The sequence below is a fragment of the Corvus cornix genome, chromosome 3, assembly GCF_000738735.6.
Source record: "Corvus cornix cornix isolate S_Up_H32 chromosome 3, ASM73873v5, whole genome shotgun sequence".
Taxonomy (NCBI): domain Eukaryota; kingdom Metazoa; phylum Chordata; class Aves; order Passeriformes; family Corvidae; genus Corvus; species Corvus cornix.
The window spans coordinates 64,018,035-64,039,458 of record NC_047056.1 but is presented as its reverse complement, the minus strand read 5'-3'; the positions used below and the strand labels follow the sequence as shown (position 1 = coordinate 64,039,458).

Sequence of the window (21,424 nt, the reverse complement as noted above, 5' to 3'; positions counted from 1 at the left end):
TAACATTTGAAAATACTGAATATACATGGCTATAGAAAAAAAGCATTGCCTTACTATTAGATTAAGTGAGACTACTGGAAAAGGGAGAGGCTGTCAGACAACTCTTTCTCAGGTCTGAAACAAAACCAAGAAATGCAGCAAGATGGGAACAATTGCTCCAAGTTTAATGTAATTATCTTAATAAATCAGACAATTTGTGAGAAAAAAGTTGCCATCTATGAAGCTGAGAAGGACACTATTAAGAAGAGAAATGGCAAGATTGTTACATTTGTAAGGAAAAGAACAAAGCAACCACCACTCCTGGATCTCTGCTGGAATGGTGTTACACAGGTAATGCATAAACGACAAAAGCACTTTGTTAGTAGATGTTTCTAACTCACAACTGCCCTACACTGGATCTATCAAATCTTGATCCTCTAACCAAAGGGATAAAAGACAAGTCACAGAACTAGTATCCAGTAATGCTTTGAATTCTACATTGAATTAATAGAGACACTAAAGCAATGGAATGCTACAATTGCCCTCACACACTTCCATCTGCCAACCCTGCACAATGTAGATTTCTTTGGATGTCCAAGAGCTTTTCCATCTTAGATCTTGTATCCCTATTAACACCTCTGTTCCACAGGTACAGAACTTCTCTTCTACTTTTATTTTATCGTAATTAATAAGTTAAACTCACAGCACTTGTTTTCAATTTGCAATTAGCTTGAAATACTGATTTTTCTTTCACACCTGAAAACCAGTTTTGGTCCCTGGACATGTCTCTCTTCCAACCAATTACATCAGTTGGTTTGACAGAAGCTATTACTCACACCTAGAAAAACTGAATCACTTGAAGGACTGATCCAACTGTCCTTCAACATGAAATAATTATACTAAAAGTAAAATTCATAAGCGATCCATTTAACCACATCCATCAAAGAATAAAAAACTGTGTAGATGCTCATATATAGATATATATAGGTATATACACACACCACCTTTATGAAAGTTTCCAGGCCCAGAATTGGTGAACAAAGTGTTGTTCTTCAACATCCACAATATTGCAGTGCAAATATATAAATATATACCAAGTATGGATACAGTGTTTCTCAACAGGTTCCATTTTCCTCAACTCTTCCCTTACCTTTTTTATTTTTCAGCTGTACTGGAAAGAGACTCTGGCCTTGCTTATAGATCAACAATCTTCCTAAGAGGCACAGTGAATGAACAAAATAGATGTACTGCAATTCTGGCCCAGTGTAAGAAAAACTCTGCATATCACCTGTAACAATAAAGCAAGAAATTAGAACTTTTCCCTTGTAGTTTACTTTACAGTACCTAGCTACTACCTGCAACACAAGCGGATCATTTTGTATATAAAGACAGCTTAATTAATTAACCACCACTATTCTTTTTCTCTTGAAAGACAGTCATACAACATTTGGGGAAGAAATAGAATAGATAGAATGTCTTCCTCTTGAGGTAGCATGCTCAAAAACCTAAAGAATGTGGATGTATGTGCATATAATGCAAGACATGCAAAGATACTCACAACAGTGCTGCTGGGAAAAGTTGGAATTTTTATTAACTGCTGCTTTGCAAAATTCAAAATAATCAAGACATTGCTGGACAGCTGCATTAATCTGTGGAATAAAGCACAAAATAAGAAAGTACCTGATATTTCACAATAAACTCATTCTCTCTTGTATTCAAGTATTGTCCTTTAACACAAGAACTTAAATACCCACTTCACTTCCATGACTTAATTTTTCAGTGCTTTGGATGAATAAACCAACAGAAGGCAAAATTTAACAGGGCTACTAAAATATATCACCATTATTATTACATTATCACACAGCCAGCTCTATACACATAAAGATAATCTATGAAGAAGAGTAGAGAGAACATAACATGCAAGTGTTTTGAGAAGTCAGCAGCAATCTGCAAATGCCCCATCATCATTAGTGTGGAGGATTTTTAAGTTTACACATGTGAAAAACTTTGTCTTGAATACACTTACTAAACTATAAGTTTGGTTGCCAGGTGCTGTCAGTGCTATTACATTTCTTGGTGGTGTATCACTGTCATAGCATCATAATCTAATCAAGGTTTATAAAAGTTTAAAAATTATAAGCATGGTTGTAGCAAGGAAACACAAAGCACATTGTCCTGGTTTCAGCTGGGATAGAGTTAATTTTTTCTATTTTCTCATGATCTGAGAAGAATAGCTAGATTTATTAGAGCTTGGAGCTGCCAAGATTTATTCGCAAGTGTAAATATACAGACATATACAATAAAAAAACCCCAGCCTTAATCGGATGTTTACCCTGTGCTTATAAATTAGATTAGACTACCCTGCTCATGGACTTTCTACTATAAACTCTTTGTTGCATAGATCATGCTTTATTCTATGCTCTGTTCTGTGCACACAGATAAAAAAAGATAAAGGTCTCTTATAGTTGTCTGTGTCCTTTTCTCCATCTTAAGGTTTTATCAGTCCCATATATTTTACATTTGATATCATTTGTATTTCAAGATTTTATAAAACATAGCCAAGTCCTGTTTATATGAATAGATCCCACATCTACATTGGTCTTATTGAAAACAATGAAACCTCCACCCCAGTAAAGAGATCTGCCCGTACAAAATATATGATAGGATTAACAGCTATATTTTCTATAACTATTTTCTATAACTATTTTCTATAACTATATTTTCCGAGTTTGATTTATCTTGCTGACTCTGAACCCTTAATGCTTCAAAGAATACAATGGCAGTTTTTTAGCCTCTTTTTGTCAAAAATCAAAATATAGCACAGAGTATTTATGATATTTCTTCATGCACCATTTTCCATTTCTATGCATTTGTGGAAATAATTCTAGATATGAATGCAACATAACCAATAAATTATAATCCCAAGTAAACACCTGCAATAAAATATCCAAATTCCCCTTACTCACAGCTGGCCATACGCTTCTTTGCATTTATCAATGATCCATTTAAGCAAAGAAAAATTAAAAAAAAAAAAGTTAAATCCAAAAGGCTTATCCAGCTGAACAACATGGAATAGCTCCAACAAGAAAAAAAGAGGAAAAAAATAGTCCAAATCACAATGTGCCAAAAAAAGTTGCAAGTAAACTTGTCTTGGTAATTCACAGAATGGCCTTGTCTGGAAGGGACCTTAATGATCATCTAGTTGCCATGGGCAAGGACACCTTGCACTAGACCAGGTTCCTCAGGGCCCCATCCAACCTGGCCTTGAACGCTTCTGTGGATGAGGCATCCACAACTTTTCTGGGCAACCTTTTCCAATGTTCCACCACTCCCATAGCAAAGAAGTTCCTCCTAATATCTAATCTAAATCTACCCTCGTTCAGTTTGAAGGCATTAGCCCTCGTTCTCTCAATAAATTTTATTTACAGACTACTGTTGAATATATAATCAATAAAACATGTTAATAGAAGTACTTACCAAGGATTTATATTTCCTTTCCAGAAGCCTAAATACCACTCTTCTGCTGTAATATGCATGCTTAAATGACAAAGAAGATGTAATATCAGCTGCAAAGATATGTTCTGTTTTTTAACTAAAAAAGTAGAAATTATCCCTGATTCTGTTCTGTTAGGCATCCCGTGTACTGTACATATTCAATGTACTGAACTCCAGCTCAAGTAAACCAGTATAACACTCAACTGAGACTTTTGTACATTTATGACAAAAAAACCCTACATCATTAGAAAAAAGTGTAGTAGAACATGCAGTAAAAACAGAAAACCAGTAAGTACACTGAAATACTAAATGTAGTGTTTTGACATTGCTATGTAAATTCTACATCATAAGTTTATAAATGGTAGGCTGGAAGAAGCTCTAATGTCCACTGGAAGTTAGCAAGTTGTGTGTAACATGTAATATAATAATATAATATAATGATGTGCAATAATAACTGTTCTTTCATGCTTATCACTTCTTCCAAAAAAATTACTTGCATCTTTTGATGGCTGTCAGTCAATTCTATGAAAGGGACTGAAGTCACAAAGCACAGAAAATACTCAGAAATTTCATGAAAACTAGTAATTGAACAGAAATTGAAGTGGAGAGTAGTATTGAAAAGCAGTGGACATAAAAGTCTAAAACGACCTTGCACTTCCTTAATTACAATTCTCAGTATAGGTTGTTATAGGACACAATAGGTCTGTGATGTCACAACCCAAACTTTCCAAAATACATGTCGGACATGAATAAATTATGCGTTGTTGAGTTGCGGGTTTTTGCTTACCGTCCACTTCTTAAACCACACTGCTTTGATATCTAGCAGAGCCAAGAAGTGCATTGGACTCAAGAAATCTGGAGAGGCAGCATGATTAGGCTTGTGTTTTACTGACAAAAGTGACAAGGTACTCTCCACTACTTCTTCCATGTACCTTATGACACAAATAGGAAAAAATGGACAGAAGACAAAAATATCACTGAAGTCTTTCCACCAGTAATATTCAGGAACAAACTTCTCATAAAACCTTGTTCAGATAGATCATAAATATCAACAGCATTATCTTTATTTTGATCTAGTATAGGTATTAATTCTTTGTAATACCACAAATAAAACTAATATGCATCTATATTCTCCTAAGTTATTACATCTTTTGTTAAGTGCTAAATATTACACTTGCTACACTTGAATCCAAACTATTATTTTGTTCAAAAGTACTTAGAACACTCCAAAAGCTGTTAGCAGCTTAACATGACTACTCCTATGCAACTTCCATATTTGACTTTTCTCACCCTCTACTTTTATTTCCCCTGTTGTCACTGACGAGCCACTGTGCATCCTATAATCAAGCCTTTGCTAAAATTACATGCATCCTATTTTATGTCAATAACTATTAAATTAAGAAACAGTTACAGGGTTTTGAAGATTACATACTTTTCTGGATGTCGAATCCAGGAAGATGGTGCTTCCTTTTGATACTCATTTAAAAGGCGAACCTGAAAACATAATTATTAAAAAATAATTAATGCATGATGTTTCAGTAATGATAGAAAAGGTACAGAAAGTTCATTCATACCTTTTTAAGTAAACGATTTATATCTGAGTTAGTTACATCCAGACCAGCTGAAATATGAAGAGAATATCCTCCAGAAAGAAAGTACAACTCCAAGTGTCTTGCTAAAAAAAAAAGAAACCCAACAACAAAATACAATTCACCTCCATGACAACAATGACAAAACAGACTCTTATACAGTCTTCATTATAAAACTTTTCAAAAAGCACGTGACTCATGAAGTCTGAAATGTAATTAAATGCACATACCTAAACTTGTATAGACTTCTTTTGTCATATTAAATGGAGAAGAAGAAAAGGTTTTTGCATAGAATCTAAGGATTTTCTCCTAAGGGTGAAAAAGCAAGCAATGTATTAAATAGTCATTAACTGTGTATTATAATTGCAAAATAATCAATATGTAGAGGCATTATTCTCAATATTACATATTATTCATCTAGAGATCTGTGCAGATGTTAAGCATGTTTTATAAAAATATCGTTTATAAAAATCTACAGTTCAAAGGAAATTTTATTCAAATACTTGAACTACAGCACCAATGCAAAGCCTCACTGAGTTACGAAGTAGACCATTACTTTTCCATTACGTATTATAATATATATATATATTATATATAATATATTATAATTGCAATTATCACTGTTTTAAAAGAAATTGTAGAACTCAGGTGAAAGAGAAATATATGACAGCAGCTGAAGCAACTTTCCTATTTATTTGGTAATCACTTTAAAATTTGAAGAAGAAGAAAAGAAGTTTAATTGACATAATAAATAATCTAAAAGCCATTTAAGCAGCTGTCTTTTTTTTTTCCTCATCACTGCCTGTATGATATTACTATGTATCACTTTCTCATCATCATGGAGCATAAACCTGACTTGAGTAGGAAATATTAACAGGACCTATTTTACAGAACAGTTATGCCCATTTTTTTACGTGTGTTTTTGCTAAAAGAAATTCAGACATCTTCACTGCCATTAAAAGAAATGCAAATGAGTACTTTGGTATCTAAAAATCCTATTGAAAGCCTGTTGCAGTCCTTTAAACCAAAATTTACTGGAATCCTGTATTTCTTTTACTTCAAAAAATTGTTTATGTGATTCATACGCAAATAATAAAATGTCTTGGAACCTTGCTGGACTACTTATAATATGTACGTAACTTCTTACATCTCTTCAGTACTCCTTTCTTTGGATACGCATCTGATAATTAGATACAAAACATTCCCTTACACTGAAGGTTGCATCAGGATCTGCCAGAGAGATCGTCAGATGCTTACGCAGACTTGGCCAACTCTCAGAGCTCAGGATATCAGAGGCAGGGACCAAGCACAGCGTCTGCAAAGCTTCTTGGCGAATCTGAAGCAGTCAAAAAATAAACATCAAAAATCCATTCATAGCAACCTCTGAAATCCATAATTTACAAGTCAGGGGGAGTGAGGGAGGGTAGGCAAGAGGGAGGCAGGAAGGAAGGAACAGAACCTGGCTGCAGAACAGATAAGAAACAGATAAGAAAACACTACATCACTGAGTGGGGAAAATGTCTGCATTCAAAGAAGCAATAAAACCATTTTAAATAGGTTTTCAATACTGGATGCAAGGTTTATGTTCTACTTTCTGCCTGTAATCAAATATTTTGTTACTGGGGAATATAGCTCTCTAAAGCTCTCAGCTAGGAAAAGTAGACACAGATATTAGATATTGTGTTATACTGCTGAAATTTTCATCAGCATTCTAAATAATTTCAAGCAATTTTTTTTTCTATTCATAGACAACTGCAATCTCTAGCAATTTATTTCATCTTACTGAAAGAAACTGTAGGACATTTTAATAACATTTAATAGCATCAGACTTTTTATCTGGTTTTCTAATAAAAGTCCATCACAATGTCTGTACCAGTTCCTACCTACCATGGCTTTTTCAACTGCCAGACAACCCCCAACAAGTCTTATCAAAACAGCACACTGAAACTGGTATTTCTCCAAGCCTCAAAAATATCAGCAGCTGGTGCTGATTGCTGGTTAGAGGCACAAATTAGTACTGCCACTGATATGACAGCAAACCTAACTTGGACTTTGTATTTTCCATTTGGCAGGAGGTTGTTGGCAAATCAGCACACATCTATCTCTCCCGACAGGGAAAACTCGAAGGGCGATACAGAAGCTATCAAACAGGACAAGGGACATGTATGCAGGGCAAATAATGTTCAGTTACTTTATTCATCATAAACCAACTTTTTTTTAAACTAAGAATGATGATCTATAGCACATAGACTTCTAAAAAAAATAGATAGTTGCTGCAACACTAGTTTTTGAACCAGATTGGTTACAAACAATGAAATATTGCACTGCAGAGGAAATTCTGCACTGAAGCCAACATATATGAACCAACAAAGACAAGTTTCCACTTAGGTACATAGGAACTCTTAAGAACATACAGGCTGCTCTCCAACATGCCATAAACATTCATTTGTATTAACATTTCATTTCTGCTTTTAAACTTACTTCCTTGGGCTGAATAGGGTCTAGCCTTTCTGTGAGCAGCTGCAATTGTTCTTGACTCATGAATGCATAACTCTGTAATACACATTATAAAATGATCATTAGTATATTTTATTAAACTGAACAGCAGAACATTAATATCATCAGTCTTTCTGATACCTAATTTATTTTTAATAATTAGGACTCCAACATTTATACTAATTTAACGATAAAGTCAACATTCCTAATGTTTTCTGCTGTTTGCCCGAAGTTAAACTTAAGTAATGAAATTACCACGACATATTTTGTTTGCTTTACTTCAAAGTTTTCCATATCTTCAAAAAATCTTTAAAATAATTTATTCAACAAGCAATCTAGCAAATTACGGTGGTCTGGAAATGAACTGCACGTTATTTGGCTTCTACAGTAAAATTACAAAAGTTAGATGATGCTCTGCTTTTATCATTATCTTATCTTTTTCTATATCACACTTGGATAGGTACTTTGAAGCATATGGGCATCATACTAATCTCATCCAGCATATGATGCCTAAAGTAGCTAGTATAAGCTTAGTACTTAAAACCGAAAGAAAAGTAAATAATTTGAGTTTAGGATACAAAAAAAGAAGGGAAAAATTAATCATTCTCTAGGGCCATTCTCAGTCTCCACTGACAGAAACTTAACAATTTTGCAGTATCATGCTTATTTCATAACACAGAGAGAAAACCCATCGTACTTGGTTGAAGGAGGAGTCACTGTCAGAACAGTTGTCTGTGTAATAGCCACTCTGACGTTCTTTCTTTGCTTTACTATCCAGCTCCTTATCATGCATCCGATCTTCTTCAAACTTGTTAATCAAAGATTCTACCACAATCATCATGACATTCTTCAAGGCATGCATCATTTCTCTGTATCTTCAAAGTTAATATGATTTTAATATTAAAGAACATATAAATCACTATGTAGAAAAACGAAAAAATCGCTACATCATGAATAACTGAATATGACATAATGCTAATTGAAATTGAACTCACTGAACTTACAGAAATGAATGCATATGAAATCCAAATCCAAATTGAGCAATGAAACCTTACATGTTTCAGTTAACGATATTTTAAATTACAATAAAACTCCTTTTTTTTCCTTCCAGAACCATTCAATTACCACTAGCATAATTCTATTTTGGGATTTTCTTAAGAAAGAACAACATGAGTCCACCAAAAAGGAGGATCTGTCCCTGAGAAAACAAGCCAGTTCTCATCCTTATTACTGTTTGTTTCTTGTAGCTCAACATCCAGTTTTTCTTCTCTTATAAAACTCAAGCAGAACCAGTAGAAGTGAACACATTATCCCAATTCAAGATCTTGAGTACAGGTCAAGCACACAAAATAATTTTCTTTCAACAAAACCAGGGTTTTTCTAATTTCCATTAATAGAAAAATAATATCCACGGGGAAGCAATTCAAGATTAAAAAATGCTTCAGAAAAGCATTCTGTTGTAAAATGTTGATGTTTTATTTCAAATTATATTTTACCTCAGTGATACAATTATTTATTTTATAGTCATCAAAGATACAAATTATCATATCATGCTTTAATATCCTCCTACATGTCAAATTAAAAATATAAGACACATATTTAGTTCATTGAAGTTTCTTCTACCAATTTTAATGAGCACAAGAACCCTAAGGTCCTGATCCTTGAAACAAAATTATACAAGCATAATCTGAAAAATGGTCATCCTAACATCTGTTTTCCTGTTTTCTTATTTTGCAGCATATAAAAATGACCACTGATGCTAAAATCCTAAATACCTCAAAAATGTCACATATTCGCTACCAATCTTTTTATGTAACAGTTCACAACCTTAATTCCAAGGTGAGAGAAAGCATGACAAATTGCAGTGTAGGCTGGCATTGTCTGAACTGCTTAGCACTGTCTTTGGTTACAGGTTCAGAATTGTTATTGGTTCGGATCTTACTTTTTCAAAACGCATTATGGAAAAGAGAAAAGAAGATTCAGACAAAGAAGAAACAGATGTGAATTGCATGTATATACTCACTCTTTCGATTCACAGGTCTTCTTAGTAAGATGTTGGACAAGTGTGTCATAGCCAGATATTTCACCCTGATTTTGAGCAGAGGTACATTTTTCTGTTTCTTCCTCAATCACAGGTCCCACAGTATTTTTTACATATTGTCTAAGGTATTTCACAAACTCATAGCTGCAAGAAACAAGCAAAATTAAAATGTAACATCTCCTTGATTCACCATGAAACATTTTCAACATGATGTATCAACAACCACTACCTTCTCTCCCAGGAGACCTGTTACCTGAGGTAAGAGTTTATGACTTGCATAGAATAAACTTTAGGAGTGTGAAATAACATGTTACAGTTCGATTTTCTTCAATATGGTCATTATCAGCATATTGTAGGAAGAAACAATACCAAGTAGAAGAAACAAAACCAATAGCTAGTTTACCAAATAGCACAATTTCACTTTGTGCTTCTTCTAGAAGTAAAAATCCACTCGGAAAAAAGGTTAAGGTTTTCTAGGTAGAAACCAAAGAGTATCAAGAAATTTCAAATTCCGAAAGAAACATTCCTTGTAGCACTCTGAATATAGTACTGTCTTAGAGTATAAACTGTCTGGTATTATTATTTATGCATACATACAAAACGAGAAGGTACACAGATAACACAGTTTATAAATTAGAGCATGGGAGAATACCTATGGCTTATAAAATTCTATGTGTCATGACAGTACACAGATATCAGTCAAACTGACAAAACAGCTGTCTGTGATTACACAAACACATTAAAGTCAAGGATTTAGCACTTTGCAGTCTAATGATCAGATACCCACAGATCCTTGCTAAAAGAATAGAATAATCAGAGGGAGATTTCAAACTAAAGACTCTCCCTGGGTCCTCCAACTTTGTATTAGCTATAGAAATTGCTGAAGAGTACTGCTCAGAATAAATCAACTTTTCTTTTTGGCTAGTTTTCTGATTTGTATAAAGGGCAAGGCAAACAGAAACATACAAAAAAAAAGTAATCATATATTCAGTTGATGTATCATTTTATTTTCATTGTATCAAACGTGCAACTACTTCACGTTAACTTGGGTAAAAAACCCCAAAAACCAAACAACAAAGCACACAAAATTGTATCATGATAGTTACTTCCTCACTGGATTCCATCAGGTGTGTCAGTATTTTTCTTTTCTCCTACCTTTCCATTCTTGTTCTCAGTGAAAGTAACAGAAATACACCTCAAGAAAGATGCAAAACATATTTCTGTTTTCATTTGTGAAATTGCACACAACTCTCCACTGCATGAAAGCTTTAATGAAACTTTTTCCCCTTTGTTTTAAAAGGGCAACATTTCCAGCATATATATATTTTTGCAGTGACTCCTTCACTCTGAAATATACAGCAGCCACATCGCTATTCAGACTACTTTTATGTCTAATGTTCTAGTCTTTATCTTCTGCATTATTCCTCCACCTTAGAAATGTTTTGTAACAATTATGTGTTTCAGCAATGACAGTACTACTTCACAAGCTGAATCAATTCAGACTGATCTGGCAGGGCTTACAAAGGATTCATGCTTGGGGTGGTGTTAAAAACACCTCTAATGTAACAGAAACATCCTACTTATGTAGTTTAAAATTCTGATGTCTACTACTGCACAGAAGTTTTGTACTTGATTCAATTTTCCTTTTCATTAGCTTTCTGAGGAACCTGCATTTGTCTTTTCTACATCGAAGTGGGAACAAAGGATAAAGTAAGGTCTCAAAATCTGGTAAAATTACAGAAACAGTACTGCTCAAAATGCTGAGCTGAACTAGAGCATTGGACAGTCCAAAAGCACACACTACTAATAACGGAGCCTGCAATCTGGATGGATGGGTTAAGAAGAAACTTTCTTAAATGGATTCACTTATAAATGACCATATGACCTCTCTGACTTCCCACAAAAACCAGTCTGTACTGCCATGGGTCACAAACAAGACAAGAATACCTCCAGAAATATTACAGCACCAGAGAGTAATCCTCATGTTCTGCATTTAAAGATCACTTGATTTCCCATTAAATGTAAATTAAAACTGTTCTCATGAAAAGAAAGTATCTTTAGGATCACCAATTTTCTAACATACAAGAGTAATGGATGACAAGGTTTCACTGTTGTGAAAGGAAAAGCTATATAGGCATTGCTTCAACTCCTTACAGACTTTACTCCCTCACCCTGGGTATTCTATTAAAGTTCTCAGAAAAAATGACAGAAATATTTTCAATTTTTTTTTGAGCTTTATTGTATAAATCTTCTCTATTTTTTTTCTTTCAGAATTACATGTATCTTTCAACTTTCATATGTTTACAACCAAATTCTTTTACCCTCATGCTTGTCACTCAGCAACCTACTACTCAAAATTCACAAGAGTACAAGCAACAGTGTAATCCAATATAATTCGTAACAAAAACTAAAACTGAGCTAAAATACCTTTTAAAGAATCTTCAGAACACATGGAAGTTTCAAAGTTTTAAAATTACAGTGAAATTTTAGATAAACCTTAGTTTTATTTCACTTATTTACTTTCACCTAACTCATACCACTGACAAAGCAATGCCAGTACCTAGGTAAATTTAAGAGACTAAATAGTGCCACTTCTGAAAAAACTGACAGGGAACCAGCTTTCTCAGAAGAAGTCAGGTCACAGAGCTCTGTTCCTTATTAAAATGTCTTCAGGTCATTTCAGCTTGATATTCTCTTGGCTTGTCATAAAATGTGTACTAAAAATCTCCCATGTAGTAAAAATATAATCAAGTTATAACATCATGGAAAGGAAAGAGAAGCGTGGGATCTGGAAATCTAGACTGCATGTAAGTGAGGTCACATTGTCAAGTCTGATTTTACAGAAGTGTGACTGGGATACATTTCTGGTTTACTTAAACATAAATTAAAAGAATGACTACCTGATAAGATAGACATGTTCAGTAATACAGGCCAGAGAGAACAATCAAATATGGAAGCCAAATAGCACTCTGAAAAAGTACTCCATTTTGAAAAACAAGATTATCTTGTCTAGCAGGTGTCAACTATTCTGAGAGCCTTCAGTGACTACTTCTTCTAGCTCCTTTTCATGTGTGCATTTAGTACATTCCATGTGCACATGCATCAGAGCTTTGTAAATTCCTCTCTCACAAACAGCTCATGAATTACTACTACAGTAAAAAGATATTAGGAAGAGTGGAGGGAAAAAAAAAACCAGACCAAGAAAATGGCAACATTAATTTTATTCTTTAAATTAGCATCACCTGAGAGTTGATTAGTGACAGGAATATCTATATATGTATAAATACACACATATTTACAAAGCAATATAAAGTGTAGACTTTTCCCAACTGTTAATACAGTTTAACACATACCAATTTCTTGAAAAGACTAAAAATAGCAAAAATATTTTTACTTGTGAAAATTCTCATCCGTTTCCTCCAAATGCAAGAGAATTTCTTCTGCACATTCTACTGATGGGGCTCCAGTGATTTTTTCCTTCACACTCTGCAGCAACTGTCTAAGCATAGACTGTAGCAGAGCTTCATCTTCACTTGTAAAGTGAGACATCTGTAGAAAACAAACAGAAGAATAAGAAACTCTCATAGTTTTGTTTTTCCTCAAGATGCTAAGAAAAGCACAAATCCCTTACATTGCCACTTTTTTACTGTTATGAATAGGATTTTCTATCAAAAGACACAATCACAGACAGGAAATATTTGATACAGCTTATCTTCAGATAAACCGGAAACAAAACAATCAAATCAGTTTCAATAAAACTCCTGATACTGTAGCATAATATTCTTAAAGGAGATATTACATTAAGAAAAGCCTGAATACTCCTATTTGTACTTGCTTGAGAACTTGCCCATCATATAGGCACAAGACCACACTGTAAGCTAAAAAAATAAAAAGGAGGAACCGTTTTACAGATATAATGACTGTATCTTGATAAGAAAATTTTTTAAGTCTCTCACCTGCTTCTCATCCACTGTTACTACCCAGTTCTGACTTTGGGATCCCTCTACTCAGTGCTACTGCTGTGCCCATGACTGAAAGTGCTGTGAGCTTTTGGAAGCACCAGGTGGAATTATCAGAACTGCTTAATTTCCCTGTGCTAATCAACTGCAGTGACTAGACAGAGTCCTGTCAAATTAAACTGAAACTGCTGGGAAAAACTGGGAGGAGCAGAAGCAGTGAGAAACTGGAAACATCTGTCAAGTCCAGAGGACAGACTATCAATTAAATTTTCAAGGGCTGTGAAACAAGACAAAAGCTCAATTCTGATCTTAATTAATTAATGGCTTAAAAATCTTTATATGCCATGGAATACTTTCAAACCTCAGTGGCAGTTCTAGCTTATATATTTATAGCCTATTTAAGGAAAAATTACTCAGAGATATTTGACGTTTTTGTCAAAAAAATTAAGGACTCTTTAAGCACCTGTGAATAAATACACACACACTTGGAAGAGACATTATAGTAAATTATTGTTTAAGAATCAAACAGCATCAACAAGCAAAAAAAAAAAATTTAAAAAATGAAAAGCCGTACAGCACTAGCTGGAGGTATCTTTTATGAAAGGTAACAGTTCATCAAGTTAGCACTTCTCTGTTGTAAATAGCAGAGTTACCGAATATTTTATTTTGATCCAACATAATTCAATACTAATTCAGTCATCTTACCAGAAATTTCATTAAAGTAAATTCAGAGCAAACAAACAAAACACCCCAAATTCCTTGTAATAATCTTAAATTTGCAGCCTTCTTTCTTACAGAATCTCAAGATACTTAATCAAAGTCAATGCATTTTTAGGTCTATATAAACATCAGATAATACCCTAATCACCAAAAAAAAAAAAAAAAAAAAAAAAAAAAAAAAAATCACCTAGCATTTTGGTATAACTAGGGATTTTCAAAAGCCCAAGGTATCCAGATACTGGCTGGCAGTACAAAGCTCTGCTCAAATTATTCATAGAGAGAAGTCATGAGAACATTGCAGCTTCATCTCCAGTTTTCCTTGGAAAGTCATACCTGACTTATGTAACCACTAACAAAGATACGTATCTTACATTTCATTCGTAAAGGTTTGTGGTTTGTTGTGCTTGGTTTTTTGGTAGTTGTTGGTTTGGGGGTTATTTCCCAGCAGGCTTATCCCCCACTCAGCTTCCAGGCAACATTTAAATGGTCGTTTTCTCCCTAAAATACACCTTTACCCAAAGCCCAGTTAGGGCAGTCCTTTCAAGGTCCCGGCACTGTCCCAGAATGCAAATCCTGCCCCACAACCCAGGGGAGGATTCAGAAGCGGCCTGTTGTTGCCAGCATTTATCTTTACACAAGCCTTCGCCTGAGCAGGCAGGCAGTTTTAGCAACAAACCAAGGAGAGCAGTTCCCAGAATGCGAGCAGGGCGAGAATTCCTACCGCTTCTCGCGCTGTACCGCCCGTCCTTCGGCCGCGCACCAGTGCTGGGCGGCACCCGGGATTCCTGGGACAACCCACGCACGAGGAGAGCAGTCGGTCTCTTCCCAAGCGTTGGGAGAGGCTAAACCTGCCCAGGTGCTTCCCTCAGCTATCGCTGACAGCGCGGGCGGGCTCAGCCCGGGCACCTCGGATGCGCTCTCCCCGAGCACCTCAGATGCGCTCTCCCCACGCACCCACTCAGCTCCACCACACTCCCCGCGCCCCGAGAGCCCCGCATTCCCAGTCCCGCCCAGCCCAGCCCTAGGGCAGCCCCGGCCAGCTCCCCGGCCGGCCCCCGCGCCGCTGCCCGGCCCGCCGCCATTCACCTTGGGCGGCCGCGGCCCTTGGCAACCGCGGCGCCGCCGCCGAGTCTCGCCGGGCCCTGGAAACATCGCGAGAGGCCGCAGCGGCCGCCCGCGCCCCGCCCGCGCGGGGTGGCGCTGCGGTGGCGGCGCTGTGAGCGCGCCGGGCGGCGGCGGGGGCGCGCGTGCGGTGAGGGGCGGCGAGCCGCGCTCGGCGGACACTCCGCTCTCACTTCAGGCTCCTCTCTGCTCAGCCCGGGGTGGTGGCCCCCAGCTTTCCCAGTGAAATCAGAGGAATACAGTCATGCCGCTATGCCCAATTTACATCAGCAGGGGAGCAGATTGTCTCAATAAGTAAAATAGTGAGCGGCAAGGAATTTTTCAGTCCTATTTTTAACTCTCCATTCCCTCCTGTGATGAAGGAAACATTACAAAAAATCAAGTAGTATTTTTTTTCTCTCCAACAAATAAATGCATAACACAAAAAACCAGCAGAAGCAGTTTGATTTGAAATAATTTCTATTAGTTTAGCTATAATAAACCAGAATCTAGTTACCGTAAGTACTCATAACAATGTTTGTCAGTGCTTGCATGCAGGGTGTTACATAGTTCATTATTATCCTTCCCTCCTACATTTTTCTAGTGATTCTGATGGTGGGGGAAGCTAATCTTCCATGATGACGTGTCCTTTAATGCTAATCTTCCATGTAACGCTAATCTTCCGTAAGGACTTGTTCCTTTAACTGGACTTGTAGCCCCTTCAGTTAATAGAGCTCTACCTAAGCGTGGGTATCTATTTGCACAGTAGAACTAGGAATGTAAACTGCAGTATTTCTATCGAAAAGGGTTAATTCAGGAATTGAAACATAAACCTATCTTACTGCCAGTTCTCAGAAACCAGATTTTGATCAGTTGCAACAGAATTTCTGTGAAATCTTTATCACTGAGCTCCTCAGTCCTTTGAAGGGGCCCGTCCTTGCCCCTTTCCTTGATGGGAAAATTGTCTGCTGACTGCTACTTGCAAAGGGTCTCCAGTAAATTAACCAGAGTCCTGTTAACTTGGCCATGCACTCTCCCCATCGTCTCAGTGCACCTTTTGGAATAGGCTACAAGTGACAGCAGTTTATTCCTCATCCATGCCAGGCTCTTCCTTCACAGGTAACCAAGTGGTTTGCTTCTTTTCTTTCCCCATACCAACTGAGAGGCGCTGTGGTGCAATACTTCTAATTCCTTTATCACTTCACAAGCACTGATTCAAGTGACAGCATCTCAGTTTAATAGCTGATAAGGAATAGAAAAAACTCAATGTACATAGTGTTCAGCATTTCCTTACTGAAAGAGTCCCCACTTTAACAAGCCTTCCGTATCTTATAAAACACCTTATAAGAAAAGTTGCACTTGTAGTGGCATCACAGAAAGATGTCCTCATGATGCCTGTGGTGTTTCTGAAATCCTTCCATTCCTTTCTACCCTCTCCCACCTTCTGTATTTCATCCAGCTTCTTTAGCCACGTTTTGCAGCCATTGGAACCTGGAGCCCTTTCTCATGAGCAAAGGTGGCAGAGCTCAGATGCCATTGGCCGTGATTATTAGGATGCATCCAGGCAGACACCCTCTGAGGGTGATACTCCAGAGTGAACAACACTGTTCTGAAATACAGTGAATTTACATGGATGGATGTCTGTCACATGAGAGAGGTTGCAATCACTGTGGAATTGTTCATGTGGATTTCACAGTGGTGAAATTCCACTCTCTCTTATACTAGGAATTCCTTCTCCTTGGTAAAAATATTCCAGATGTTCTCTCTTGGTTGCACAAACAGGAAAGCCTGGTTCCTAACCCCAGTTCAGGAAGGCATGAGATACAAATAACCCTTCATAAGATCCCATCATTGTTAGAAAGTCACAGTGCTGGCTTCTATAATTTTAGAAACTTAAAGGAAACGACAAATACACAAATTCTTAGAGTGTGTAGCATATAAGGTAAGCAGAGTTTCAAACTCTGAAACATAGGAATGTGAATAATTTAAGTATTATAGAGAAGTTTAATTTAATTGATACAGTTGTCTCCCCATACCTTGAACACATCCCAAAATTTGAATTACCAGTTTATGCCAAATTTCTGTAAATTTATGTTTCTGCAGTGTCTTCAGTGTGGCAGACCAGAAAGAAGGAAACTGTGGAAAACAAAGGAATCTTCTTTACAACTGATGGTAGCAGTGGAAATAGCTTGTCTTGGTGCTCATGTCATTACACCAGGGACATAATTTCTCTCCCCTCTTTCTGCTCTTTCTGACTTTTCTCTTTTCCTTCATTGTAACTTCCCACAAGACAACTCTTTTTCTGGATGACTCACAAAGGTCTGGAGAGATTTTGATTTTATGTAGGTGATGTACAGCTGTTAGTTTCTCCAAGACTGTTTAGCTAAGACTTTCACCAGCTCTGTATATAGGACCTACTAAAGGAATTGGCATTTACTGTCTGATTGAATAATTTAACATAGCCAGTATTTATTGAAATTCCAGTTTATCAGCCTTTCCTTGACTGATACAGTTTTCAAAGGAGTATATACCAAAGAACTAAAAGGGAAGGCAAAGTCCACTTGACCAAAACAAACTCAACCAAACCAAAAGCAACTTTCTATACTCCCATTTCAGAGCTAAATCAAGACCAGAAGGAGCCAAGGTGTTGGCTTCTGTAACTCACTTTAGAGTTTCCCAAACTGGGACTAAGATAGGAAAAGGAAGAAATAAGTTAGGAAAGCAGAAATAAGTGTGAGTTCTGGTTCTGGTGGTAGCACAAGAAGTCTGTACCACCTTTCTGCACACTCTGACATCTCTTTACCAGTTCTTGAGCCTCCAAATAAAAGATGAAGACACTTCATCAAGCCTTGTATGAACGCTGTGGCATTTGTTGCCCTCTCATATCACATTTATGGCAGTTTCCCAAATTTGGAGGAACAATGAGCATGTTTTGAGACATCATTAGATCATAATCTAATCATAAATATCAAAAAGGAAACTGCTTAAAATATTACTGTTGATGGGAAAGTCTTTTTAAATAATTTCCAAAGGAAATTTTCTATTTTGGAGACCATCTGTCCTTTCCTCCCTGTACACTCTAGGGAAATACTAACCCATGGCTAGATGTTTCCGTTAAAACAAACACTAAGGAACTGGTGGGTAAATGGTCCCGAGGGTTGCAGGCTGGAGCACTTATGCTGTCAGCTGCACTTGGAAGTCTTGTGTTAAAACACATGCAAACAGAATTTATATCAGTTCCATAACAGGTAAGATGTAAAGTGTCCTGACAGGTCTAAAGTTACATCAGATGACTTTGTACATTCCTGTTGAGAGCTAAGCTGGTATGAGATGCATGTAAGCGATTACAGGAATCAAAAAAATAATTGGGTCAGTTTACTTATTTGGTAATTAAACTTCAGTTATGCTGACATTTCAAATAGACTGAAGATCTTACTTTGCTGTTCCTGATCTCTTTTTTCTGAAAAGTGAGAAACTGGCAGGAAATCAATAGGACTCTTGCATAACATTGTAAAGCACCAACTTGGAACCAGCCTGTCCAATAGCAATCAGGAATGTTATTGATTAAAAATGTAACTTAGTGAATATATACGTACTGATTTTTCCATCTGTATTTTATGACGCATTTTTCAATAGATGCTCTGCTTGAGGTTGTAAAAGTAACTACTGGAACTGAAGTGATAAAATCCATACTGCAATGCTAAGTAACTACCTCAAAGAGTCAAAGACAAAATAAGCTTCAATGACAATACAAATATCCAAATGCCAATAAAATAATTTTTCGATCCACAACTTTCTTTTGGTGAAACTTCAAGGAGCCAAGGACATGTGTCACTAGCTCTGACTGGCCTTAGGCAGCTCTCTTAGCATCAGACTTAGGTCTTCATTAGAAATTGAGAATAATAAAATTATATGCCACTGTGAAAATTAATCTCACAGAACTACAACATAACAACCAAGTGACATCATAAATCTTGACTTTATTTTCCATTTTTTATCTAATTAATATTTTGGTCTTTTTTTATCCTGTGTTTCCTGAAGGTGGCAGCAATATTCAGGAGTTGCGTGAATGTCTGACTTTTGAACCTATTGACCTGTAATACAGCATTTCTTTCAATGTAAATGAATTTGTATTTATGGATATTAATCATATGCTAAAATCAAAATTTGATTACATAGATATTTCTGTTGTAGACACAGGATGTACAATATCACTAGAACATAGGAATAAACTATGTTGGCCTGGAGCATTAGAATTGCTTATTCTTTCATATGATAAAAATTTGGAAGCTAAAGGAGTATTCCTAAAGTATTAAATATTTTTAACAATGTACTGTTGCTTACAGTTAAAGTTACCCATTTCATTGTCTTCAGTGAAGCCTGTATCATATGCATTTTCTGAAGTAATCTGTAAGCTCATTTTTGGGCACTACATTAGCAATTCAAAACACTACAAATGTTGTGTGAGATCACTGAAGGAAGGTTAGAGCCTGTCTATAGGGTTCCTTTCAGTTCCATTCCTCCATTTGACCTTAATCGTTTAAAATCACTTCTAGAGCCACTCAGGCCAACTATCTCACAGCATTTGAGGGTTTTATGAAAAAAGAAACTTTAGATCTTCTCCTTTTGCCCTGGATGTGGTACACTGCATTATTGTGAAATGCTTTTGCTACTGAGGCAAGGCTATTGCATCGACATTAGAAATAGGAAATAATTAGAGAACTTTTCTCTCCTTTCATTTTGCTAGCAGTTGCCTGGTCAGGGAGTTGCAGATCCCACTGCAATCTAAATGGAGGATCATGGAAGCCCACAAAGACATCTCTGCAACAGGGCTCTCCTCCCCTATCTCTTTTGCTAATAGAACTGCATTATGCCAGGTGATTCTCCTGCCTGCAAGTCTTCTGTCAGCTCCAGGGCTGCTCTCACAATGCATCCAGGACAAGGGCCCAAGTTCTGGAACTGCTATCCCAGAAATGCCATTTTGATGCAGAGCTCCTCAGTACAAGAGAGTTGTGGAGCTCCTGTAGTGGGTCCAGCAGAGGGCTATGAAGATGATGAGGGGACTGGAGCATCTCTCTTGTGAGGAGAAGCTGAGGGAGCTGGGCCTGTTCATCCTCGAGAAGAGACAGCTGAGAGGGGACTTCATCAATGTCTGTTAGTACCTGAAGGGGGTGTCAAGACAATATTTCCAGGCTCTGCTCAGTGGTGCCAAGCAGTAGGACAAGAGGCAATGAGAAGAAACGGATACACAGGAAGTTCTACCTGAATATGAGGAAGAACTTTACTGTGCACGTGGCCATGCACTGGGATAGGTTGCCCAGAGAGGTTGTGGAGTCGCCCCCACCAGAGATGTTCAAGAACATCTGGCCACAGTCCTGTGCCAGGTGCTCTAGGATGACCTGACTTGAGCAGGAAGCTTGGAGCAGATGACTTCCCGTGGTCCCTTCTATCCTTACCTGTTCTGCGATTCTGGCAAATGCATAGCTGCCAATGGCTGTGCTGCCAAAGGAAGTGCAAAACATAGGCAGAGGCTTCCTTGTGAGTCTTCACTGGTGCAAATGGACTCCCTAAATCCTTTCATGCCTTCAGACCTGAATGTTTCATCCTGAGAGAAAAGTAAGGAAAAAATCGCAGGTATTATTACAAAAGTAATCTCCTGTCCTAAATATGCATGGAACACAAATGCTACAATTTTAAATTACACTGGCAGAATTTATTACTCTGTGCTTCTGAAGGAGTTTGCTCAGCAAACCTGGTGGCCTTTTTAGCAGTTGTATGTGAATATTCCTGTGCCTTGAAATTTTCCATCTTTCTTCTTGTCCTTACCAATGACTGTTTGTGCTACCTCTCGAACCAGTACTTTGATATCCTGAAATTGAATATTTTTATAATTGCTCAATTTATGTTCATCCTTAGTAAAGTATTGCTAAAGTAACTTCCTTCACATTTCCTCTCAAGATCAGCATTAATTTCTGCACTTACCATGTTGACATTTCAGAATTAATTTATCAGCTCGTCTGAGCTGCTGATGTGGTATACTTTTG

General features: G+C 36.9%; 1 protein-coding gene across 5 annotated transcripts in view; it reads right to left on the bottom strand.

Annotated features, from left to right (window-relative positions):
- The window catches only part of TBC1D32 (TBC1 domain family member 32), a 71,262-nt gene extending 55,825 nt beyond the window's left edge, over nucleotides 1-15,437 (bottom strand). For 2 of the 5 annotated variants that reach the window (XM_039569534.1, XM_039569537.1), the window contains exons 1-13: nucleotides 15,366-15,437; nucleotides 12,995-13,149; nucleotides 9,583-9,744; nucleotides 8,257-8,434; nucleotides 7,545-7,616; nucleotides 6,274-6,399; nucleotides 5,294-5,372; nucleotides 5,049-5,149; nucleotides 4,907-4,968; nucleotides 4,262-4,406; nucleotides 3,457-3,516; nucleotides 1,538-1,628; nucleotides 1,130-1,267 (exon numbers count right to left, since the gene is read on the bottom strand). In XM_039569534.1, the coding sequence (XP_039425468.1) occupies nucleotides 1,130-1,267; nucleotides 1,538-1,628; nucleotides 3,457-3,516; nucleotides 4,262-4,406; nucleotides 4,907-4,968; nucleotides 5,049-5,149; nucleotides 5,294-5,372; nucleotides 6,274-6,399; nucleotides 7,545-7,616; nucleotides 8,257-8,434; nucleotides 9,583-9,744; nucleotides 12,995-13,149; nucleotides 15,366-15,431 (1,435 nt within the window). In that variant the 5' untranslated portion in view covers nucleotides 15,432-15,437. Of the gene's footprint in view, nucleotides 1-1,129; nucleotides 1,268-1,537; nucleotides 1,629-3,456; nucleotides 3,517-4,261; nucleotides 4,407-4,906; nucleotides 4,969-5,048; nucleotides 5,150-5,293; nucleotides 5,373-6,273; nucleotides 6,400-7,544; nucleotides 7,617-8,256; nucleotides 8,435-9,582; nucleotides 9,745-12,994; nucleotides 13,150-13,556; nucleotides 15,267-15,365 lie in introns of those variants that run through there. The other 3 variants (XM_019290949.3, XM_039569535.1, XM_039569536.1) reach the window with 3 other exon arrangements.
- Between the last annotated feature and the right edge of the window lie 5,987 nt (nucleotides 15,438-21,424).